This window comes from Lithobates pipiens, unplaced genomic scaffold (genome assembly GCF_037356315.1).
Source record: "Lithobates pipiens isolate NorthernLeopardFrog02 unplaced genomic scaffold, aLitPip1_a1.2 Scaffold_10, whole genome shotgun sequence".
NCBI classification, from domain to species: Eukaryota; Metazoa; Chordata; class Amphibia; order Anura; family Ranidae; genus Lithobates; species Lithobates pipiens.
Window position 1 is genome coordinate 15,653,334 of NW_027507686.1, and position 20,687 is coordinate 15,674,020.

Consider the following 20,687-nt stretch of genomic DNA (forward strand, 5'->3'; position numbering starts at 1 on the left):
CCTTCACCCCTTTTTCCCTTTCTCTTTCTTTTTCTTTTCCACTCTTGTCCTTTGTCTTCTCCCCTTTCCCATCTTTTTTTTTTTTTTTATATATGGTGTTTCGGTCTGGCGTTGGTCTTTCTTTTGGGCATTTTTCTTTTGGGCATCTGCTCACACTCTAACTGAGTGAAATATCCCACCCTGAAATGGTAGGATTCACTTGACATATGTGTATCCTTGACGTGTGTATACCATTGACACTGCATGCGGGCATGTTCTATCTCTCTATACAGAGGTGATAGTTTCTGAATAGGGCCCCTTTCTATATATACATATATATATATACATATGTCTTATACCCTTTCCTTCTCTGTAGGTCGCCCCCTCTCCTAATCCCGTTCACCTATACCCACACCTTCCTCCATTATTGTGTTTTGGAGGTGGTAATAGGGATGTGATCCCTTGCAAGCTTTTTACCCTTTGGATCCATTTTCCTTGCTCTTCCCCCGTTCTGGGTAGAGCTAGCCATCTTTTTCCATCCACATAAGGTCGGCACATCCATGAAGATTATGGGAGAATGCACGGAATCCTGTCCGGTCTTTTAAAAGAGGATTTCCTTTGTGATCAATATAGGTATTTATTGTTACAATATGTATCACTTGATTGCTAACTGTGTAATCTTACAATGTTTTGATATATACTCTGCCTACAGCAGATTATTTTTAGCACAACACAGTGCATCATGTATTGTGATATATATTTATGCTTGTTTTCTTTTTTCGTTTTTTTTTTTTTTTTTTTTTTTTTTTCCTTTTTTTCATAATAGATAGTAACCTTCTGAAGAAGACCCCTGGGAGGGTCGAAACGCGTAAAGGGCTTTTACTATTTATACGCATATATCTCTTATTGTATTGATACTATGCTTCAAGCGTCACAATTATATGTATATGTGTATTTCTGTTTTTACATGCAATACCATACATTTTTACCTATCTAGTGGAGCTCAGTCTTTGACCACTGCGTCACTTATTTCATCCTCTTTTTTATTAATAAACATTTACAATATTAGTCTACCTTCTACATGTCAATGTTATTTATATTATACAGGTTAAACTTTGCTGGTAAAAAGCCCCACTCTGGGGACACCATTTTCTTTTTAGTTTATAACATACCAGGGGTGATCAGCGCCCTCTGACCCCAATTTCGGGGGTGTTACCGTTCTTTCTGAAAAAGTTTGTCACTTCTATAGGGGAGAAAAAAAAAAAACAAGACTTTACAATCACTTTATTTAAGGATAACCTCTGTTCCAGAATTCGTTCCCCCAGCTGACGCATTTCAACTCAATCTCCTGCTTTGGTGACGCGATATAAACATGTCAGGAGAATGCGTTCTTAACCTTTTTATTCCATTTTAAATAGGACAAGGCCCAGTGCTTCCCTAGATCTTAAGTAACACAGTGACCCTGGCAAGTAGTTCATCACGATGCTGTTGTGCTTTATTACCAAAGGCCCTTGGATTGTGTCGTCTCTATTACCAATAGCACAATACAGAATTAATGTCAAACGGAGCTGCATTAGGTATTTTCCCCGGCACATACACTTCTGTCAGATCATTCCATTATAAGCTACGTACAAATTACACACTTTCCAACAGAAGCACTTTATCCTTCAAACTGATTGTCTCCTGAGATTCAGCGCAAAAGGATTGAGTGGGCAAAATGTCACTCCGACCCGAATGTGACATTAACAGCCGATGTCATGTTGCCTTGCTTAAAGTGAAAACCACAGCTGCGCCGCTTACTTCCTCTCCGAGTCCCAACCGCATTTATAATGTCAGCGATCTGTGTGCGCAGGAGACGCCGGAGTGACAGCTGAACGCGTCCAAACAGGTGTTTGTTACACCTTTAAATAAACTTTAAATAAACATGTCATGTGTAGTGGTGGCTGGTGGATTTTTTTTTTTTGGGGGGGTGGGGCATACTGTTTGCTAAACCCCCCCCCCCCCCCCCCCCCCAAATTTCCACCAGCCACCATTACACGTGACATGTTCTAAAATTGTAACAAACCCCCCTGGTCAGTCGGTCGCACTTACCCCATCACCGGCGGCTTGCTTCACTCAGCGGCAGCAGCCTCCCGTTTTCCTGCTCTCCACGGGTCATCACGGCGGTGGCGGCGGCTTCTGTTTCTTCTCCCTCAGCGGCCAATCGGGAGTCTTCTCTTTTTGGCCAATCAGAAAACGTGTCTCACACCTCTTCTGATTGGCCGGATTGAGGGTCAGTGTTTCAATAGCGAATATTTATTCACTTTTGTAACACACCAGGATGGGATCGGAGCACGTTTTCTATGACCTGAGCCCAACCTATTTTGAAGCCTATTAGAGGCTCTGGCTCTAATTGGGTACTTAAAAAAAAAAAAAAAAAAATTCCCTGCCGCTAATGCATGAATAGGTGGCGGCCGTGGATAAAGTCATGCTATGCGTAATTCTATCCATTGCATATAGGGGGTGGTGTGGAGAGAGGGGTCTGCTCCCCTAATGGATGGGCCCACCAGTGGTCACGCGTTGTATATCCATACATCACATATAGAGGACCCTGCAGAGGAAGACCTATAAACCATATATGATTGGTAGATCATTTTGTAATAGTTTACCATTAAACTCCTAGCACCAATTAACAAACACTATTATATGCATGTATGCGTTCATTTTAACCACTTCCATACTGTGTCTAGTCTGGCACTCCTCTCCTACATGTAAAAATTTTAATTCTTTCGCTAGAAAAATTCTCAAAACCCCCAAACATAAATTTTTTTATTTTTTTTTATTTTTTTTTTTTTTAGCAGAGACCCTAGGGAATAAAATGGCGGTTGTTTCAACTTTTTATATCACATAGTATTTGCGCAGCGATTTTTCAAAAAACGGTTTCATTAATTTAAAAAAAAAAAAAAACACTTATGTTGTGAAAGATGAGGTTACGCTAAGTGTAGATACCTAACCTCTCATGCGTTAAAATTGTGGAATCCTGCAATGGCGCCCTGTAAAAAATTTTACGGGTTACCTGCTTAGAGTTAGAGGAGGTCTTCTGCTACAATTGTTGATCTCGCTCTAACGTTTGCGACAATATCTCACGTGTGATGTGAGCGTCGTTTACATATTTTTTACATATATTTAATTTTTTTACACTTTTTCCCCTTTTTTCTTTTTTTTGATCACTTTTATTCCTACTACAAGGAATGTAAACATCCCTTGCAATAGGGATAGGACATGACGGGTCCTCTTTACAGAGAGATCTGGTGTCTATGTCCCCACATCTCTCCTCTAGGCAGGAAAGACTGAGATTTAAAGGAAAAAAAAAACGATCTCTGCCTTTCCAGCCGAATACACAGCAGTGCTTACAATGACCAAGGCCGTACCTGATGTCTTAACGTCGCACTCGGCATCCAAAGGTCATAGAGACTGCTGGGGACCATCTGGTCTGCTGTGTTCTTTATGGTGAAGTTATGCCGCTGGCGGATTCCTTCTCCAGCTGGGGAGAGACGGTAGCAGCCCTGGAAGGGACGGCGGGAAAGGGGGACGTTCCCTTCCCACCGCCTGTAAAAACAATCAAGCATCTGCACAGCCACCATGATTGTTTTTACATTGCGCGGAATCTCAGGTAGGAAAAGAATGATATCTGAATGATGCCTGCAGCTGCACCCATCATCCACATATCACCACTCAAAGTCCATGACGTCCTATAACGTACAGCGGGTGGAAAGTGCTTGTAAACCTTTACATATACCCAGTGAAGTGACCGGCTTCAGGTGATACACAGAGATGAAACAAATCCTCCTACATACGTTGTACCTGTTTATATGCAGCATTCTCTTCTCTACAGCTATTCAAAGTGCAGAATTCATGCAGAATCTCCCAGCTCTTAAAGTGGTTGTAAACCCTCGCTTTTTTTTTATAAAACAAAACAAAAATAATTTTCTTGCCTGCTCTGTGCTATGGTTTTGCACAGAACAGCACTGATTCTCTTCTATTGGGGCGCTCCAAGCCCCTCCTCTTCATTAGGTGCCCCCACGGAAAGCCTCTTTCCATAGAGGCATCTTTGAGGGCTCATCCCGGGTCCCACTGCTGCGTTCATTGACACAGACAGCGGGATTCATAGAATGTATTAAGGTGAAAAAAAAAAAAAAATCTTAAAGCCTTACAGCCACTTTAAAGTGTTACTAAACCCACAACCGTAAAATCAGTCTGTATATACAGTAAAGCATGCTTGTTATACTCACTGTGGAACTTAAAGAGGAAGTAAACCCTGATGAGTTTACTTCCTCTTTCATTCCCTACAAAGGTAAAGCATAATGGACTACTATGCATCGCATCGCATAGTAGTCCATTATGTGTCACTTACCTGACACAGGAGCCAGCGAAGTCACCGCTGTCCCCTGTAGTCCGCCGCATCCATGTTCTTGGTGGGGTCTCGCAGCTCTGCCACTGTCATTCGGCGAAGGCGCGATGACGTCACTCCCACGCATGGGAGCTGACACGCGCGGCAGCTCTGTCGTTGAGAATGCCGCGCTCAGTGCGCCTGCGCGCTGCTGTCTACGGTGCATGCGCCATAGACACCGGTGCCTGTTTTCGGGCAAATATCTCCTAAACCATATAGGTTTAGGAGATATTTCTTGGACCTACAGGCAAGCCTTAATCTAGGCTTACCTATAGGTCAAAGTGTTTTGTAAGGGTTTACAACCACTTTAAGGGGTTAATCCTCCACATTGTGTAAAAAGGCTGTTTGATCCCGTCTTCTCTGATCCTCCCCTTCTTCCACAGTCCCCATTCCCCTCCTTCTGCATGACCTCACGGCAAGCAGCTTGCTATGGGGGCACTTGACCATTCACATATGGAGCCGTGACTCCAGCCCTGCCTCATCTCTCTCCTCATTGGCTCACTGACTTTGACATTGGCACCCGCCGCTAGATCAGCCAATGAGGCAGGAGAGTCTCCAGACAGCTAAGTCTCTCACGCGCATGGCTGGATCGGGATGGGGATCAAGTAAGTATTAGGGGGGGGGGCTGCTGTACACATGAAGGTTTTTTGTTTTTGTTTTTTTCATCTTAATGCATAAAATGAATTCTGCCTTTAGAATCGCTTTAATGCCGCCTCTTGTGACGTCTTCCGGATATAGACACTTGACTTCCTTTTGCTTTTATCTTGCTCGCTTAGAGAAATAACTGTAACCTGGAAGAGTGGGAGGGGTCTGAATTTTCAGGCTCCATCTGCTTCACATAAAAGCAATAGCCTTTAAAAATGGCTTGAATAGAGATTTTTATTATTCTGCTGGAGTGCCCATATAAGTGCCAGCGATATTTACAGCACAGAGAGAGCCCATTTGTATAGCGACATTCCTCTAATCAATGCAACGTGTGAGATTTTTATGCACGGCGCAATAAAGGTTTTTTTTTTTTTAGTTTTTTTTTTTTGTTTTTTTGGTTTTTTGTTCCGGCCGGACAATTAATGGGAGATTTTTCTGCTGTGTATGGCCGGTGCTCTCTAACCGCACATTGACCACTCGCCTCTATTATTCTTCTCTAATATGACTCAATCTTCATATGCATCGCTTGATTTCGGCTGTTACTGTTGTGTAAAGTGTTGTCTATTGACCAGTGGAATTCAATTTCCCAGCTCGCTGTAATGAGAGAGACGTTTATCCAGCCAGCGCTGTGTGTACCCGCTGAATTATACATTATAAGCCAGCTGATATTGACCAGCTTTTCAGGAGGGTTCGCATTGTGTTCATCTTGTTTTTTCTTTTTTTTTTCTTCCAGCTCTGTCGGATTGGCCAAGGCTGCTCTTGAAGCCATCGATGGATTCAATCTCTTTGGAAACCAGGCAAGATTACTCATTCTTCCTTTCTAGAGAATGTGTTATTTTCATTAAAAAAAAAAAAAATATATAAAGGAAACAAAAGACAGCAGGAACTAAAGAAGGACGCGGCGTTTCAGCTACTTATGTACTCTGCACACAATTTCAGAAAAAAAAAACAAGGCTCCTCTGTTTGATCAAACATTTAGAGCCTGACATGGCAACATATTCTCGAAGAAATTCTCTTTTTTTTTTTTTTTTTTATCTATACCTAGTTCAGAGAACAAAACTCCACTTCTTGGTTAGAACAGCAGTCCTCAAGTACCCCCAACAGGCCATGTTTTTAGAATCTCAGAAAGTACAGGCTGGCAAAAATTTGACGCGTTTCGGCTCTTAGCTGCTTTTGCTGAAGGCCTAAGGCCGAAACACGTTAGTGTTTTTTTTTTTTTTTTGGATGATGTTTTTGCTGTAAGGCTGGGTTCACACCGCTGCGGGTGGGAGACCCGGTTGTGATTCGCACCGCACTGCAGTGCAAATCACATCCGATCTCTGTGCGATGCGAGTTCAGCCATACAGATAGTATGGCTGAATTCGCATCACACCCGCCGCAAACTCGCACAGGACCCTTTTTTTGGTCCGCAGCAGAATCGGATCGCATGGGTGTTCACACCATGCGATCCGATTCCTGTCCGAGTTTGCAGATCGCACTGCGATATGCGGACTGATCTGGGGGTGTCATTAAGATTTCACTGACACTCCCAGCAGTCCGCATAGGGCAGTGTGAACTGCCGGCGGGAGGCATGCGATGCGGGAAAACGCCGCGGATTCGCGGCATTCCCGCATCGCTACGGTGTGAACCCAGCCTAATGCCTAAATATTTTCTATGGAGAAGCTGTCGAGTTTCCGGCCTGTACTTTCTATGGATCTTTTGTGAGCTTAATTAGCCAGAGCACAGACTACTCTACACATCAACTATACTAGGGCTGAAACAGCTAATCGATTATGAAATTAATGGATTACTATTTTCATAATCGGCCAGTAACATAATGGGGTTAAAAAAATTTAAAAAAATTTATAGTACAAAAAGAGCAAATAATCGCTGCTGTAAATATTATTTCACTGTTCTACAGTAAAAAAAAAAAATGAACCCCTTTAGGGTCTTTTCACACGGGGCGGATCAGTGCTGATCCGCCCCGTGGATATCCGCTTGCTCAGCGGGGATCGCCAGAGTGATCTCCACTGAGCATGAAGATGACAGGTCTGTCTCTGCACACTGCGCAGGGACGGACCTATCAGAGTGCCACTCTCCCCTATGGGAGATCGGATAACAATGGACTGCAGTGTCCGTCGTCACCCGATCCGATGACGGATGGAAAAATAGCTTTTTCTCTAGTCGTCTGTCCAGGACAGCACTAGAGAGATAGGCTCCACCTCCAGAGGCAGGAAACACAATCCAGATCTTTTAAGGGCGGTCTCCGTCCCTTCCCCTTCAGTCTTTGTGTTTCCTCCACCGGAGGAGGAGGCTGGATCAGGAGCTCTCCTTCCCCTGACGGTGGGATAGCCCATAAGAGACGGGGAAGGAGTTCGGATTACCTGTTGGTAAACGGACGTTTTTGAAGTCCTCCGGTCGGGTTGACTGCAGCTTCGAACCGGCGTTCTCCTTCTGAAGCCCGGGGAGGGCGTTCGTTTCCCCACCTGACAATAGGTTCAAATTGGGCGCGAAGTCAGGTGGGGGACGGGCACAGGCTTCGAGTTCCGGCCTGTGCATCACAGGAGGAGGATAGAGGATTTCCGGCAATCCACTACAGGTTCCAGGTCGCGCGGCGAGCGTGGACGTTCGGGACCTTGGCGGCTATTTTAAAAAAAGCCGCAGCCACGAGGCGTTCGCGCTGCATCCAGGCGGTTAGGCGCGTGCTTCAAGCGTTCGTGCTGCATCGCTTTATCGCCATTACGAAAAGGAAGCCTCCAGGCGTGTTCCGATCAAAATGGATGCAGTGGAGAGTGGCAGTGGAGCCGAACCAGCTCAGGTAGGCAAACACAGAGGTGTCTTGTACCTACAGGGTTGGGAGTGAGGGGGGGAGTGATGGACTAATCAATGCAAAGGCATTCTGAAATGGTCCAGGTGTGTTTTTCCTCCCTCCCTCTCTCAAACAGGATCCGGACTAAAGAGTCTTGTGAATCCTGTTAGCGGTTGGTGGGGTGCACATAGGTGTTTGGTGAAGGCATCCTATTTTTTGCTAAGGTTTCGCTGATGTTAGCTTGTCTGTTTTTTCCCTTCCTTCTCTCCTTCTCTTGTCTTGGGCTCTGCCCAAAGAACCAGAGAGGTCAGGGGGGAAGAAGAGATGTCCTTCATGTATGAATAAATTAAAAGAAGGATGGTCTAAGCCCCTCTGCAAACCATGCATAGACAAATTGGTCTATAAGGAAGCTACGGGAGCCTGTTAGGATTTGATTTCTGGAGTACAGAAAGAAATGCAATCCATCAAGACAATGCTAGCGAACCTTGAGACCCCAAAACCAGCCGCAGTCCCCCCTGCTTCCACCCCAGAGTAAGGTGACGAATCAGGGGAAGAGGAATTTGATTCACTGGATGGCCTAAGTGAGACGGCATCATCCAGAGATATTCCTGTGCAAGGGACAAGCTTCCCCAGATACAGGCTCTCACTCAAGGAGATAGATGCCTTACTGGGGGTGATTTATGAGACGCTCGAAATTAAAGAAGAGCCAGTCTCCCTGTCCTTGCATGACCAGATGCATCAGACCCTAAAGGCAGATCATAGCACACTGGTAGATTCGATAAAGTGAGTGGGAGGAGCCAGAGAAAAAGCTCTTTTTTTCCTAAAAGTATGAAGTGGAGATTCCCCTTCAGCGAGGACCCCACTTGCGTCTGGAACAAAGTGCCAAGGTAGACGCAGCTTTTTCCCAGTGTGTAAAATCAACCTCGCCTTTGAGAACATGGGTGATCTTAAGGGACCCATGGATAAAAGGATGGAGGTGCTGCTGAAGAGGTCATGGGAAGTAACCATGACTAATTCAAAACCTGCAATGGCCACGACAATAGTGGCTCGCAACTTGGTGGTCTGGCTGGAACAAATTGCAAAGCCATTTGGAAGGGGGGGCCTCCAGAAAGGAAATACTGGATTCCCTTTCTATGCTGCATAAAGCAGCAGGTTATATGGCAGATGCCTCTGCAGAGTCTGTTAAATTGCAGCCAGGACCGCTGCCCTTGTAAACGCATCTCGCAGGGCACTTTGGTTGAAGTCTTTGTCAGGAGATTCGGCCTCAAAAGTGAGGTTATGTGGCATCCCCTCTGAGGGAGACCTCTTGTTCGGACAGGATCTTGAAAGTCCTGGACTGTACTGTGGACAAGAAGGCCTTTCCTGTTAAACCCAAAAAGCTACAGGTAAATGCTTTTTTCATCCCCAAAGGCAGGGACAGTCACAGGGTCAGACCTCTAAGGAGTCAACACCTAAGAAACAGTGGATGGGAGGAAAACAGAAAGGCAATCTTTTTTCCTCTTCTAAAAAAAACACTAAATCCCAGTGACCTGTTCCCTGTGGGGGAAAGACTGGGGCAGTTCCTCCCACAGTGGGAAAAGACTACCCCAAATACTTTTATTCTGAGGATCATCAGGGAGGGTTACAAAATACAGTCAAGCACACTTCACTTACAAGGATGTGTCTGACCAAGCCTCCCAAGGATCCCCAGAAAGCGACAGCTTTGCTGTCGCAAATTGGCGATTTAATAGACCAGAGGGTTCTAGTGCCAGTTCCGTCACAAGAAATAAACCACGGTTTCTACTCGCATGTGTTTGTGGTGAAGAAACCGTTAGGCAAATTCCGGTGAATTTTGAATCTAAAGTTGCTGAACAAGTGGGTAACTTATAAGAAATCCCGGATGGAAACAATTTTTACAGTGAGGTCAGTACTCCCTCCAAATTGTTTCATGGCCTCTCTCGATCTGAGGGACGCGTATTTACACATCCCCATTCGAGAAGACTCAAAAGTATTTGAGGATAGTGATTCTCGGGGGAAGACAGATCCGATACAGGGCTCTGCCATTCGGTCTATCTTCTTCCCCCAGGATATTTGCTAAGGTCCTGGCAGAAGCATTGGTTCCCCTGAGGCTGAAAGGGGTCGCTGTCATACCATACTTGGACGACCTTTTATTCTTCGCCCCCTCAAAGCTCCAACTGCAGGGAGGTCGGAGGGTAGCCATTTCTTGCCTAAAAAGGCTGGGGTGGTTAATAAACGAAGAAAAGTCGCACTTGACACCAACTCGGGCCATACAGTATGCAGGTTTCCTGGTAGATTCTGTGTCACAGAAAGTCTTCCTCAACAGGGGGAAAAGGTGAAAAAGATGGTAACCTTTTTGCAGTCCAATCGGACAATTTCCATCCTCTCAGCTATGGCAGGGTTGGGCCTATTAGTGGCAACAATCCCTGCGGTTCCTTGGGCAAGAGCTTATTTCAGGTACCTTCACGGCAGCTGAGACGGGACACAAGAATCCCTGGAAGGGATTATCCATCTATCCTCAAAGACCAGAAGGTCTCTTTGGTGGTGTAAGAGAGGAGAACCTAGTACGAGGTCTATGGTGGTCTCCTCCAGTGTCTGTCTGCATCACTATGGATGCCAGTGCTTGGTGCTAAGTAACCCAAGGATACTGGGGGAGGCAATCTGGGAAGCCTTAAGGGCGTTTGCCAGGGATCTGAAAGACCACCATGTACAGGTCCTTTCGGACAGTATAGTGGCGATTTCCTACCTAAACAGGGAGGAACGAGATGCCCTTCCTTGATCAAGCTAACAAGGACGATCATGCATTGGGCAGAAGAAAACCTAGAATCGGTTTCAGCGGTCCATCTAAAGGGGGTGGACAACCACCTGGCAGACTTTGAGTCGACACCGGGTGTACGAATCAGAATGGTCCCTGAAAAGGGAGAGTTTCCAGGAAGGGTCGCTGGTTCAAATCCCAACCACTACCTGCCTGGAGTTTGCATGTTCTCCCTGTGCCTGTGTGGGTTTCCTCCGGGTACTCCGGTTTCCTCCCACAGTCCAAAAACATGCAGAAAACTGATGTGCAATGCGCAAATGGGGTCTTCCGGAGGTGGACTTGTTCGCCAAGAAAGCTAACACCCAGGTCCCAGTATACGACTCCCTAGCGAGGGACGCAGGAGCAAAAGGGATAGACGCTTTGGCACAAAACGGGGCGTTTCGCACTCGCTACGCCCCCCCCATTCAAGCTAATTCCTCTAGTCCTGAGGAAATTTTTGCAGGAACGGACCACATTAATACTGGTGGTTCCATATTGGCCCGAAGAGACCGTGGTTCTCAATGCTGCTGAGTCTGACAGACGAGCCTCCCATCCTACTGCCGGAGAGAAAGGATCTGCTGTCCCAGGGTCCAGCTCTGTTGCCAGAAATACAGACCCTAAAGTTATCGGCCTGGCGTCTGAAGAGAGCCTCTTGAAGTCTAAGGGGCTCTCGGATAGGGTGATTAGAACACTCCTTTCTAGTAGAAAGAGAGTAACCCAAGCAGGTTTTTTGTTCATGGTTGGACACTAAAAAGGTGTCTAAGTATCCCGACAGTCTTGGCGTTTTTACAAGATGGTGCGGATAAGGGACTGGCCATTGGTACCTTAAAGGTACAAATTGCGGCCCTATCGGTTTTGTTGGATCAACCTCTGGAGGCAGACCCGCTGGTCAGCAGGTTCTTTAAGGGATTGACCAGGATTAAACCTGTTCCTTTCAAAAATTTACCCAAATGGGACCTGTCAATTATGTTACAGGGATGGGTAAAAAAGTCTCGGGAAGAAGAACTTTCCTTGAAATGGATCACGCTTGAAACGGTGTTCCTAGTGGCTATTTCCACAGCCAGATGCATTAACGAGCTTCAGGCACTTTCGGTGAAAGAGCCGTTTTTACAAATTTTTGAAGAGGGGCTGGTGTTGCGCACGGACCCTGGGTTTTTACCCAAGGTAGTGACAAATTTCCATAGAACACAGGAAATTGTTTTACCTTCGTTCTGTGGGTCCCCCACTAATCCTAAGAAGGTAGAGTTTAACCAACTGGATGTGAGAGCCTGTGTCTTACAGTATCTGGAGATGTCGAAAAGCATTAGAAAATCAACTGCATTATTTGTTTTACATGCGGGTTAAAAATGGGGGTCACAAGCTTCAAAGAATACAATTGCAAGGTGGATCAAACAAGCTATTGTAGAAGCCTACAAAAGGGATGAAAATGGAATGTCCTTTTTCCCCCCCCCATGGCTCACTCTACACGGGCACTATCGACCTCTTGGGCAGAGCGAGCTGGAGCGACACCAGAACAAATTTGTCGAGCAGCAACTTGGTCAAGCTACTCGACGTTTTATGAAGCATTACAAATTGGACCTTATCTCAGCGCAAGACCAGGCGTTTGGGAGAAAGGTCCTTCAAGCGGTAGTCCCCCCCCTAATCTGGTAAGTTCTCGTTGATCCTCTCTAGTGCTGTCCTGGACAGACGACTAGAGAAAACGAGAGTTAGACTTACCGGTAACTCTGTTTCTAGGAGTCGTCCAGGACAGCATGGATTCCCTCCCTATATGCTGTTATAATGCTGGACAAGTGTTTTTGTCGTTACAGAAGCCGTTTCCGGGGAAGTTCTCGTTTACAAGACTGAAGGGGAAGGGACGGAGACCGCCCTTAAAAGATCTGGATTGTGTTTCCTGCCTCTGGAGGTGGAGCCTATCTCTCTAGTGCTGTCCTGGACGACTCCTAGAAACAGAGTTACCGGTAAGTCTAACTCTCGTTTTCCTCCGTCACACTTTTTCAGATCGGAGCTGGTCAGATGTGAGCAGACATGTCACCGCTGACATCTGACGCTCCATAGACCTCTATGGAGCATCCGTTCAGGTCCGCCTGAAAAACGTCCATGTGAAAGGGGCCTTATAGTAGTGATTATCTGCTTTTTTTTTTGTACTGTAAAGGGCTATTTTTTTTTTTTTTTTTTTAACCCCATTATGTTACTAAACTTAGTCTTAGGCCTGGTTCACATCTATGTGTTGGTGCTTTTTGCAGAAATGCACAACAGTTCCTTTACATCGTCTCCTATGGGACACGTTCACATCTGAAAGGGTCAGGGACTTTTAATGCAAAATGATGCTTTATTGGTTCAATATACTTCAATGGAGAAGCTGCAGAAAAGCATGTAATCCGTTTTTTTTTTTTTGCAGCAATTTGTGTTTTTTAATCTGCCCAAAAAAAAATGCAAATTGCAGTAAAATCACGTGCGCAAAAATCAAAACGTACAGCAAAAAGCACTGCAGAAACAGATCAAAAGCAAAAACTCCACAGGTCTACCGAGCCTTATGCTGGCCACACGGATCCATTTTCAGATGAGAATATTCCGACAAAAAATCTTTGTACATTCGCTGAATGAAAGAATTTTTTGTTTGAAATTTTCACTTGTTTTTAACATTCTGTTTTTAAAGTCAATGTAATTTCTGAATGAAAACCACATCCACTGTCTGAAAACTTCTTAGTCAAAGGAATTTTCAATTTCCAAATTGTCCCGTCACTGTGGTTGAAAATGAATGTCAATTTGACCCACTTTTTTTTTTTTTATTTTTTTTTTTAAAGGTTATTAACCGATTAATCGAAACAATAATCTGCCAACTAATCGATTATGAAAATAATCGTTAGTTGCAGCCATAAAATATACTATATAGCGGTTGAGTTTGGGTGAGTTTTTCTCTTGCATGTTTTTGGATTGTCTCTTAGATAAAATAGCTCTTTAAAATACCAAGCCATTGACTCTGATTTAAAGCACATGTGCAAGAGAAAGGAAAACCTGCAAACATGGCCTATTGGGGGTACTTGAGGACAGGGTTGGGGACCACTGAATTAGAACATGTTGATGAATCGGGCATTGAAGGATAACTACATGTCATACTTAACCACTCTGTGCAGTTAATTTTGCTCCTCCTCTTCTGGGGTCCCTCCGCAGTGCTCCTAGCTCCTCCTCCTCTTCTCGAGTGCCCTGTTGAAGAGCCGCTCTCCCTCGGGTCACTTGTGCGGGTGTTAGTCCGTCTCCTGCTGCTGTGCCTATTTACACAGACAGCAGACCCTGTACCCCCCCCCCTCCCCTCGGCTCCCATGTCATTTGATTCACAGCGGTGGGAGCCAATGGCTGTGCTGCTATGAATCTATCCAATCAGGACCTGAGACACCGGCTGGAGCCGCTGTGCATGTCCCCTCCGGCTCCCACATCATTTGATTCACAGCAGTGGGAGCCAATGGCTGCGCTGCTATGAATCTTTCCAATCAGGACCTGAGACACCGGCTGGAGCTGCTGTGCACACCCCCGTCGCTGGAAACGGGGTTCAGGTAAGTAAAAGAGGGCTCTGGGAAGGGCAGCTGCGTTGCAGAATGTTTTTAACCTTAACGCATAGAATGCATTGAGGTAAACCCTCAAGGTTTTTCACAACATGTTTTTGACCCCTTTCACACTGGGGCGCTTTGCAGGCACTACAGCGCTAAAAATAGCAGCTGAAAAGCACCCGGAAAGAGCCGCTGCTGTGTCTTCCAATGTGAAAGCCCGAGTGCTTTCACACTGGAGCGGTGCGGTGGCAGGACGCTAAAAAAAGTCCTGCTAGCAGCATCTTTGGAGTGGTGAAGGAGCAGTGTGTATACCGCTCCTGCCCATTGAAATCAGTGGGCAGTGCGGCTATACCGCCGGCAAAGCACTGCTGCAGCATCACTTTGCGGGTGGTTTTAACCCTTTCTCGGCTGTTAGCATGGGGTGAAATTGCCCGCTTGCGACTGAATAGCGCTGTAAAATTAACGGTAATGCGGTACTTCAGTGTGAAAGGTGCTTCTAAGTGTCATTAAACCCACATCATTAAAAACTATGAATAAATGGTGTATTACATGCTGTTTATACTCACTCAGTCGCTATGGGATTAGTTTTCTGTATTCTGAAGAAGAAAAAAAAAATGGTTGATCCTGCTGCTCTCTATCTCCCCCTTCTGTCCCCACTGCTGTTGGGATTTTGCAGAGCAGCTCTGCATATGCTCAGTTTTCAGTGAGTTTCTATGCTGAACATTTCCTCCCTATCACATCTGAGCAGCCCATGTGACTATAGAGTCACACATGTGGGCGTGTACACAGTGCTAAATGACAGCCCACTCCCCCCCTTCCTCTTCCTCCATGCCCACTAACCAGCCAAACACAGTAAGGGTGGGATATGTAGATTGATGGAGGCTTCACCTCCTCTGTAATGGTTATGCATACTGTACTAACACATAGCTGTGTGTGTAGCAGCCATTGTGCGATAACATAGCCAAATACTATTGATGTCCTTTTTTTTCCCCCCACAAATAGAACTTTTTTTTTATTTTTTTTTATGTTTTTTGATCGCCTCTGTGGTTTTCATTTTTTGTCTATTCTAAAATCATAATTGGTATTGCTAAAATTATGGGTTTCCTCCTGCTCGGTGCAAAGGTGTGGTGGTAGCTTAAAGGGTTAATTGTTTCATTAACATAGCCCAGTGACAATCGCTCACAAGCCTCTGGCACCTAGATTGTGGTCCCGTGAGCTGAATAATCTGTGTGCCGGGTGCAGCGGAGAGAGGCATTGTTACACAAATTACCAAATGCCAGCGCAGTGTGAGATTGGTCAGTCCTTTGTCACAAGTTATTTAGGAGGGCAGGGATCTGATGCACACGTCAATTGCCTTTAGTAATACTTTAAAAGGGGCCGCAGCAAGATTTGGAGTTTATTTTTATTTTTTTGTTTTTATTTTTTTTATAGCCCTCATTTATCTTGGTGTCTTAAAGAATGTCTGTGTTGACCAACAATCACCTTTGATAAGCTAGATCTGGGGTTTCCAAACTTTCTAAGCAAAGGGCCAGTTTAGTGTCCTTCATACTTTAGGGGGGCCGGACTGTGGCCAGTGGGGGTAAACAATACCCCATCATTGGTGTCAGTGGGAGGAATAGTGCCCCATTATTGGTGTCAGTGGGAGGAATAGTGCCCCATCATTGGTGTCGGTGGAGGAATAGTGCCCCATCATTGGTGTCGGTGGAGGAATAGTGCCCCATCATTGGTGTCGGTGGAGGAATAGTGCCCCATCATTGGTGTCGGTGGAGGAATAGTGCCCCATCATTGGTGTCGGTGGAGGAATAGTGCCCCATCATTGGTGTCGGTGGAGGAATAGTGCCCCATCATTGGTGTCGGTGGAGGAATAGTGCCCCATCATTGGTGTTTGTGGAGAAATAGTGCCCCATCATTAGTGTCGGTGAAGGAATAGTGCCCCATCATTGGTGTCAGTGGGAGGAATAGTGCCCCATCATTGGTGTCAGTGGGAGGAATAGTGCCCCATCATTGGTGTCAGTGGGAAGAATAGTGCCCCATCATTGGTGTCAGTGGGAAGAATAGTGCCCCATCATTGGTGTCAGTGGGAGGAATAGTGCCCCATCATTGGTGTCAGTGGGAGGAATAGTGGCCCCATCGTTGGTGCCAGTGGGAGGAATAGTGCCTCATCATTGGTATCAATGGGAGGAGTCATGATTGTTTCTGTGGAGGGAATTATACCCTGCTGTTGCTGGCATTGGGAGAATAATGCCCCAAGGGCCAGATAAAAGCAAGCAAAGGGCCTCACCTGGCCACCACTGATCTAGCCGATAGAATAAAATGCATAACATGGATTCTGTGGAGAACACAAGGCGGTTTGCACTAGACAGCTGACTTCCTGTGCGCTCGTGTTTTTCTACGCTTTCCATGCGTCTCTAGCGCTCGCTATGGATTTATTTGAGCTTATAGCACATCAGTGAACCCCCATCTGTCATGGGATTCACAATCAAACACTCGCTGCTTTAAAACCGCCAGCGTTTGGCCCTTTGAAGCCGCACACTGGCACCCGAGACGCAGCGAGCCCGATTCTTCCAGACGTGCAGGAATTTAAATTTTACCTTTTAGAAAGCGACCCTACGAATGACTTTAACTATTCCCCCTCCTCACAGGGAATAACTTAGTGGGAGCGAGCTTTTTATTTAGTATTATTATCTGAATCTGAAAGGGGAAGAAAGGAAACTTTCAGCACAGTGTGACTTCGGGAAAAACAAGTTGCTTTGTGGCGTTATTTTTTATTTTTTTATCTTTTCGTTTTAATGGACTGTGTAAAAATCAGCAGTGTCCCCCCCCCCCCCCCCGCATATTCCTACCTACAGGACACGAGATCTGCGCCGGCTGTACGCTTCCTGAATAATGCAGAGTGGGGAGAAGTCGCTGTGCATTATCATCCTGTCATTGTGGTCGCAGAATGCTGCGTGCTTGCTATGTACAGAGCCTCAGCCAAAAAACATCCTTGGTAGATTATTATTTACAGATTCTAACACAGGTCTTGGGCTTATTAACCATTTGACCGCCCGGAAGATTTACCCCTCCCCTTTCATGACCAGGCCGTCTCCTGTGATACAGCACTGCTTTACTTTAACTGACAGTTTGCAGTCATGCAATGTTGTACCCAAATAAAATTAGTATTTTTTTTTCCTGCAAATAAAGCTTTCTTTTGGTGGTATTTGATTACCCCTGCAATGTGATTTTTTTTTTGTTTGCGCTATAAACAAAAAAAGACCGACAATTTGAAATATATATATATAAAAATCATTTTTATTTATTTTTTTATGGATAATTGAAAACAATGGTGCGCTTACCGCTTATTCCAACAAGGAACCATAAACATAATTGCACAAAAGCCCCATAAAGGAATAAATCAATCTATATATGTAAAGTCTTTCAACAGGGTAATAGTGACTTCTTAAAGTGTCCCATGCAGTGCTCCTTCAACATAAGAAGTGTCCATGCAGCGCTCCTTCAACACAAGTGTCCATGCAGCGCTCCTTCAACACAAGAAGTGTCCATGCAGCGCTCCTTCAACACAAGAAGTGTCCATGCAGCGCTCCTTCAACACAAGAAGTGTCCATGCAGCGCTCCTTCAACACAAGAAGTGTCCATGCAGCGCTCCTTCAACACAAGAAGTGTCCATGCAGCGCTCCTTCAACACAAGAAGTGCCCCTTCAACACAAGAAGTGCCCCTTCAACACAAGAAGTGCCCCTTCAACACAAGAAGTGCCCCTTCAACACAAGAAGTGCCCCTTCAACACAAGAAGTGCCCCTTCAACACAAGAAGTGCCCACGCTGGGAAGGGGTTAAACATCTAGGGTGATCATATGGTTAAATGTGTGTTAGCCAGTGCTTAGTGTGTACTGTGTGAGCTGCCTTAACTAAGAGATGTGACAGTTTTTATTAAATTTTTTGTGTTTTTTTTTTTGTTTTGTTTTTTTTCAGTCATACATACAGTACATCTGGAAATTTATTCACAGTGCTTCACTTTTTCCACATGAATTAAATTCATTATTTTCTTCAAAATTCTACAAACAATACCCCATAATGACAACGAGAAATAAGTTTGTTTGAAATCTTTGCAAATTTATTAAAAATAAGGAAAAAAAAATCCCATGTACATAAGTAGTCACAGCCTTTGCTCAATACTTTGGCGAAGCTCCTTTGGCACCAATTACAGCCTCAAGTCTTGTTGAGTATGATGCTACAAGCTCGGCACTCCTATTTTTGGGCAGTTTCTCCCATTCTTATTTGCATTATCTCTCAAGCTCCATCAGGTTGGATGGGGAGCATCGGTGCACAGCCATTTTCAGATCTCTCCAGAGATGTTCAATCGGGTTCAAGTCTGGGCTCTGGCTGGGCTACTCAAGGACATTCACAGAGTTGTCCCGTAGCCACTCCTTTGTTATCCTGGCTGTGTGCTTTAGGGTCGTTGTCCTGTTGAAAGATGAAACTTCAGCCCAGTCTGAGATCCAGAGCACTCTGGAGCAGGTTTTCAACAAGGATGTCTCTGTCTGTTGCTGCATTCATCTTTCCTTCGATCCTGACTAGTCTCCCAGTCCCTGCAGCTGAAAAATATCCCCACATCATGATGCTGCCACCACCATGCTTCACTGTTGGGATGATATTGGCCAGGTCATGGAACAGTGCCTCGTTACCTCCAGACTTGCCGCTTGCCATTCAGGCCAAATCTTTGTTTCATCAGACCAGAGAATTTTGTTTCTCACTATCGGAGAGTCCTTCAGGTGCTTTTTGGCAAACTCCAGGTGGGCTGTCATGTGCCTTTTACTGAGGAATGTCTTCCATCTGGCCACTCTACCATACAGACCTGATTGGTGGAGTGCTGCAGAGATGGTTGTTCTTCTGGAAGGTTCTCCTCTCTCCACAGAGAAACGCTGGAGCTCTGTCAGATTGACTATGGGTTCTTGCTCACCTCCCTGACAGGCCCTTCTCCAAACGCTCAGTTTGGCCAGGTGGCCCACTTTAGGAAGAGTTCTGGTGGTTCCAAACTTTTTCCATTTATGGATAATGGAGGCACCTGTGCTGATTGGGACCTTAAATGCTGCAGAAATGTTTCTGTACCCTTCTCCAGATCTGCGCCTCCATACAATCCTGTCTTGGAGGCCTACAGACAATTCCTTGGACTTCATGAGCTTGGTTTGTGCTCTGACATGCACGGTTAAGTGTGGGAACTTTATATAGACAGGTGTGTGTGTCTTTCCAAACCATGTCCAATCAACTGATCTTACCACAGGTGGACTCCAAGTTGTAGAAACATCTCAAGGATGATCAATGGAAACAGGAGGCATCTGAGCACAATTTTGAGTGTTACGGCAAAGGCTGTGAATACTTACAGTATGTACATGGGATTTTTTTCCTTATTTTGAATACATTTTCAAAGAAACTTCTTTGATGTTGTCATTATGGGGGTATTGTTTGTAGAATTTTGAGGAAAATAATGAATTGAATCCATTTTGAAATAAGGCTGTAACATAAAATGTGGAAAAATGTTAGGTGGATGGAGCATTGGTAAACCCCCCCCCCCCAGCTTTAATGCTGAGAACTGAGCGATCAAAAACTGCTGATCGCTTGGTGAACAGAGCTCTGGCTCCCTGCTGTGTGCCCCCCTTGCTCACTATAGTACTGAGCTATGGAGGGAAAGGGAGCGGCCAGGCTCTCACCGTCATTGTCGCGATCTTGCCTAAGCTTGGGCCGGCTCTGTGACGTCAGCAGACAGCGGGCTTCAGCCCTCGCTGTCTGCTGAAAACGGGTCACAGGCGTGCAGAGAACGAACTATACTCCTGTGATCCACAGGGTAAGTACAGTCAAACTGGCTGTACTTTTTTCTTTAAGGCTTTAGAGGTTCACTTTCTTTTGCAGGAAGGAACGCAGGTTTCACTTGTTGGTTATTCCATTTGCAAATCTGTTTCTCTAAATCTCTCCAGACTGTGTAACAGATTGTAATGAATCCAAACAATTCTATGTATAGCTTCTATATGAGGATTACGATGATTAACAGCCCAATACCATACTAAAATCTCCACTGTAGATTGACATACACACATCATAGCTTAACACAACATTATACCCAGAGTTCACTTTTGTTCAATGTAAAGGGCAGCAATATTTGTTCTCAAATCTGGGGGAAAATCTTTAAAACCGCCTTTCCTTGTAAAGTAGTGATTATCACGGGGGGGGGGGGGGGGGGAATGTCATAAAGATATATCCTTGAATGTGATCCTCAGGCCTGAGCCAAGCATTACACGGGATCAGCGATGATATAACATAGTGGACTTCATCCAAAAAGCTCCTTAGTAGAAGATTTGGTATAACAGCTTGGAGGATATATAAATCTCTCTGTGATGGATCTCGGGATCAACACTTTATGTGCTGTATGTATGACTTAATCTGTATCTGATATTTACCATCGTCGGACATCAGTGTTGAATTTATCCCTTTCTTTAACGCAAACCTGTACTTTTCCCA

General features: G+C 45.2%; 1 protein-coding gene across 3 annotated transcripts in view; it reads left to right on the forward strand.

Annotated features, from left to right (window-relative positions):
- The window catches only part of PHKB (phosphorylase kinase regulatory subunit beta), a 339,917-nt gene that overhangs the window by 149,364 nt on the left and 169,866 nt on the right, over positions 1–20,687 (forward strand). For all 3 annotated transcript variants that reach the window (XM_077451660.1, XM_077451651.1, XM_077451669.1), the window contains one exon: positions 5,787–5,850. In XM_077451660.1, the coding sequence (XP_077307786.1) occupies positions 5,787–5,850 (64 nt within the window). The remainder of the gene's footprint in view (positions 1–5,786; positions 5,851–20,687) is intronic.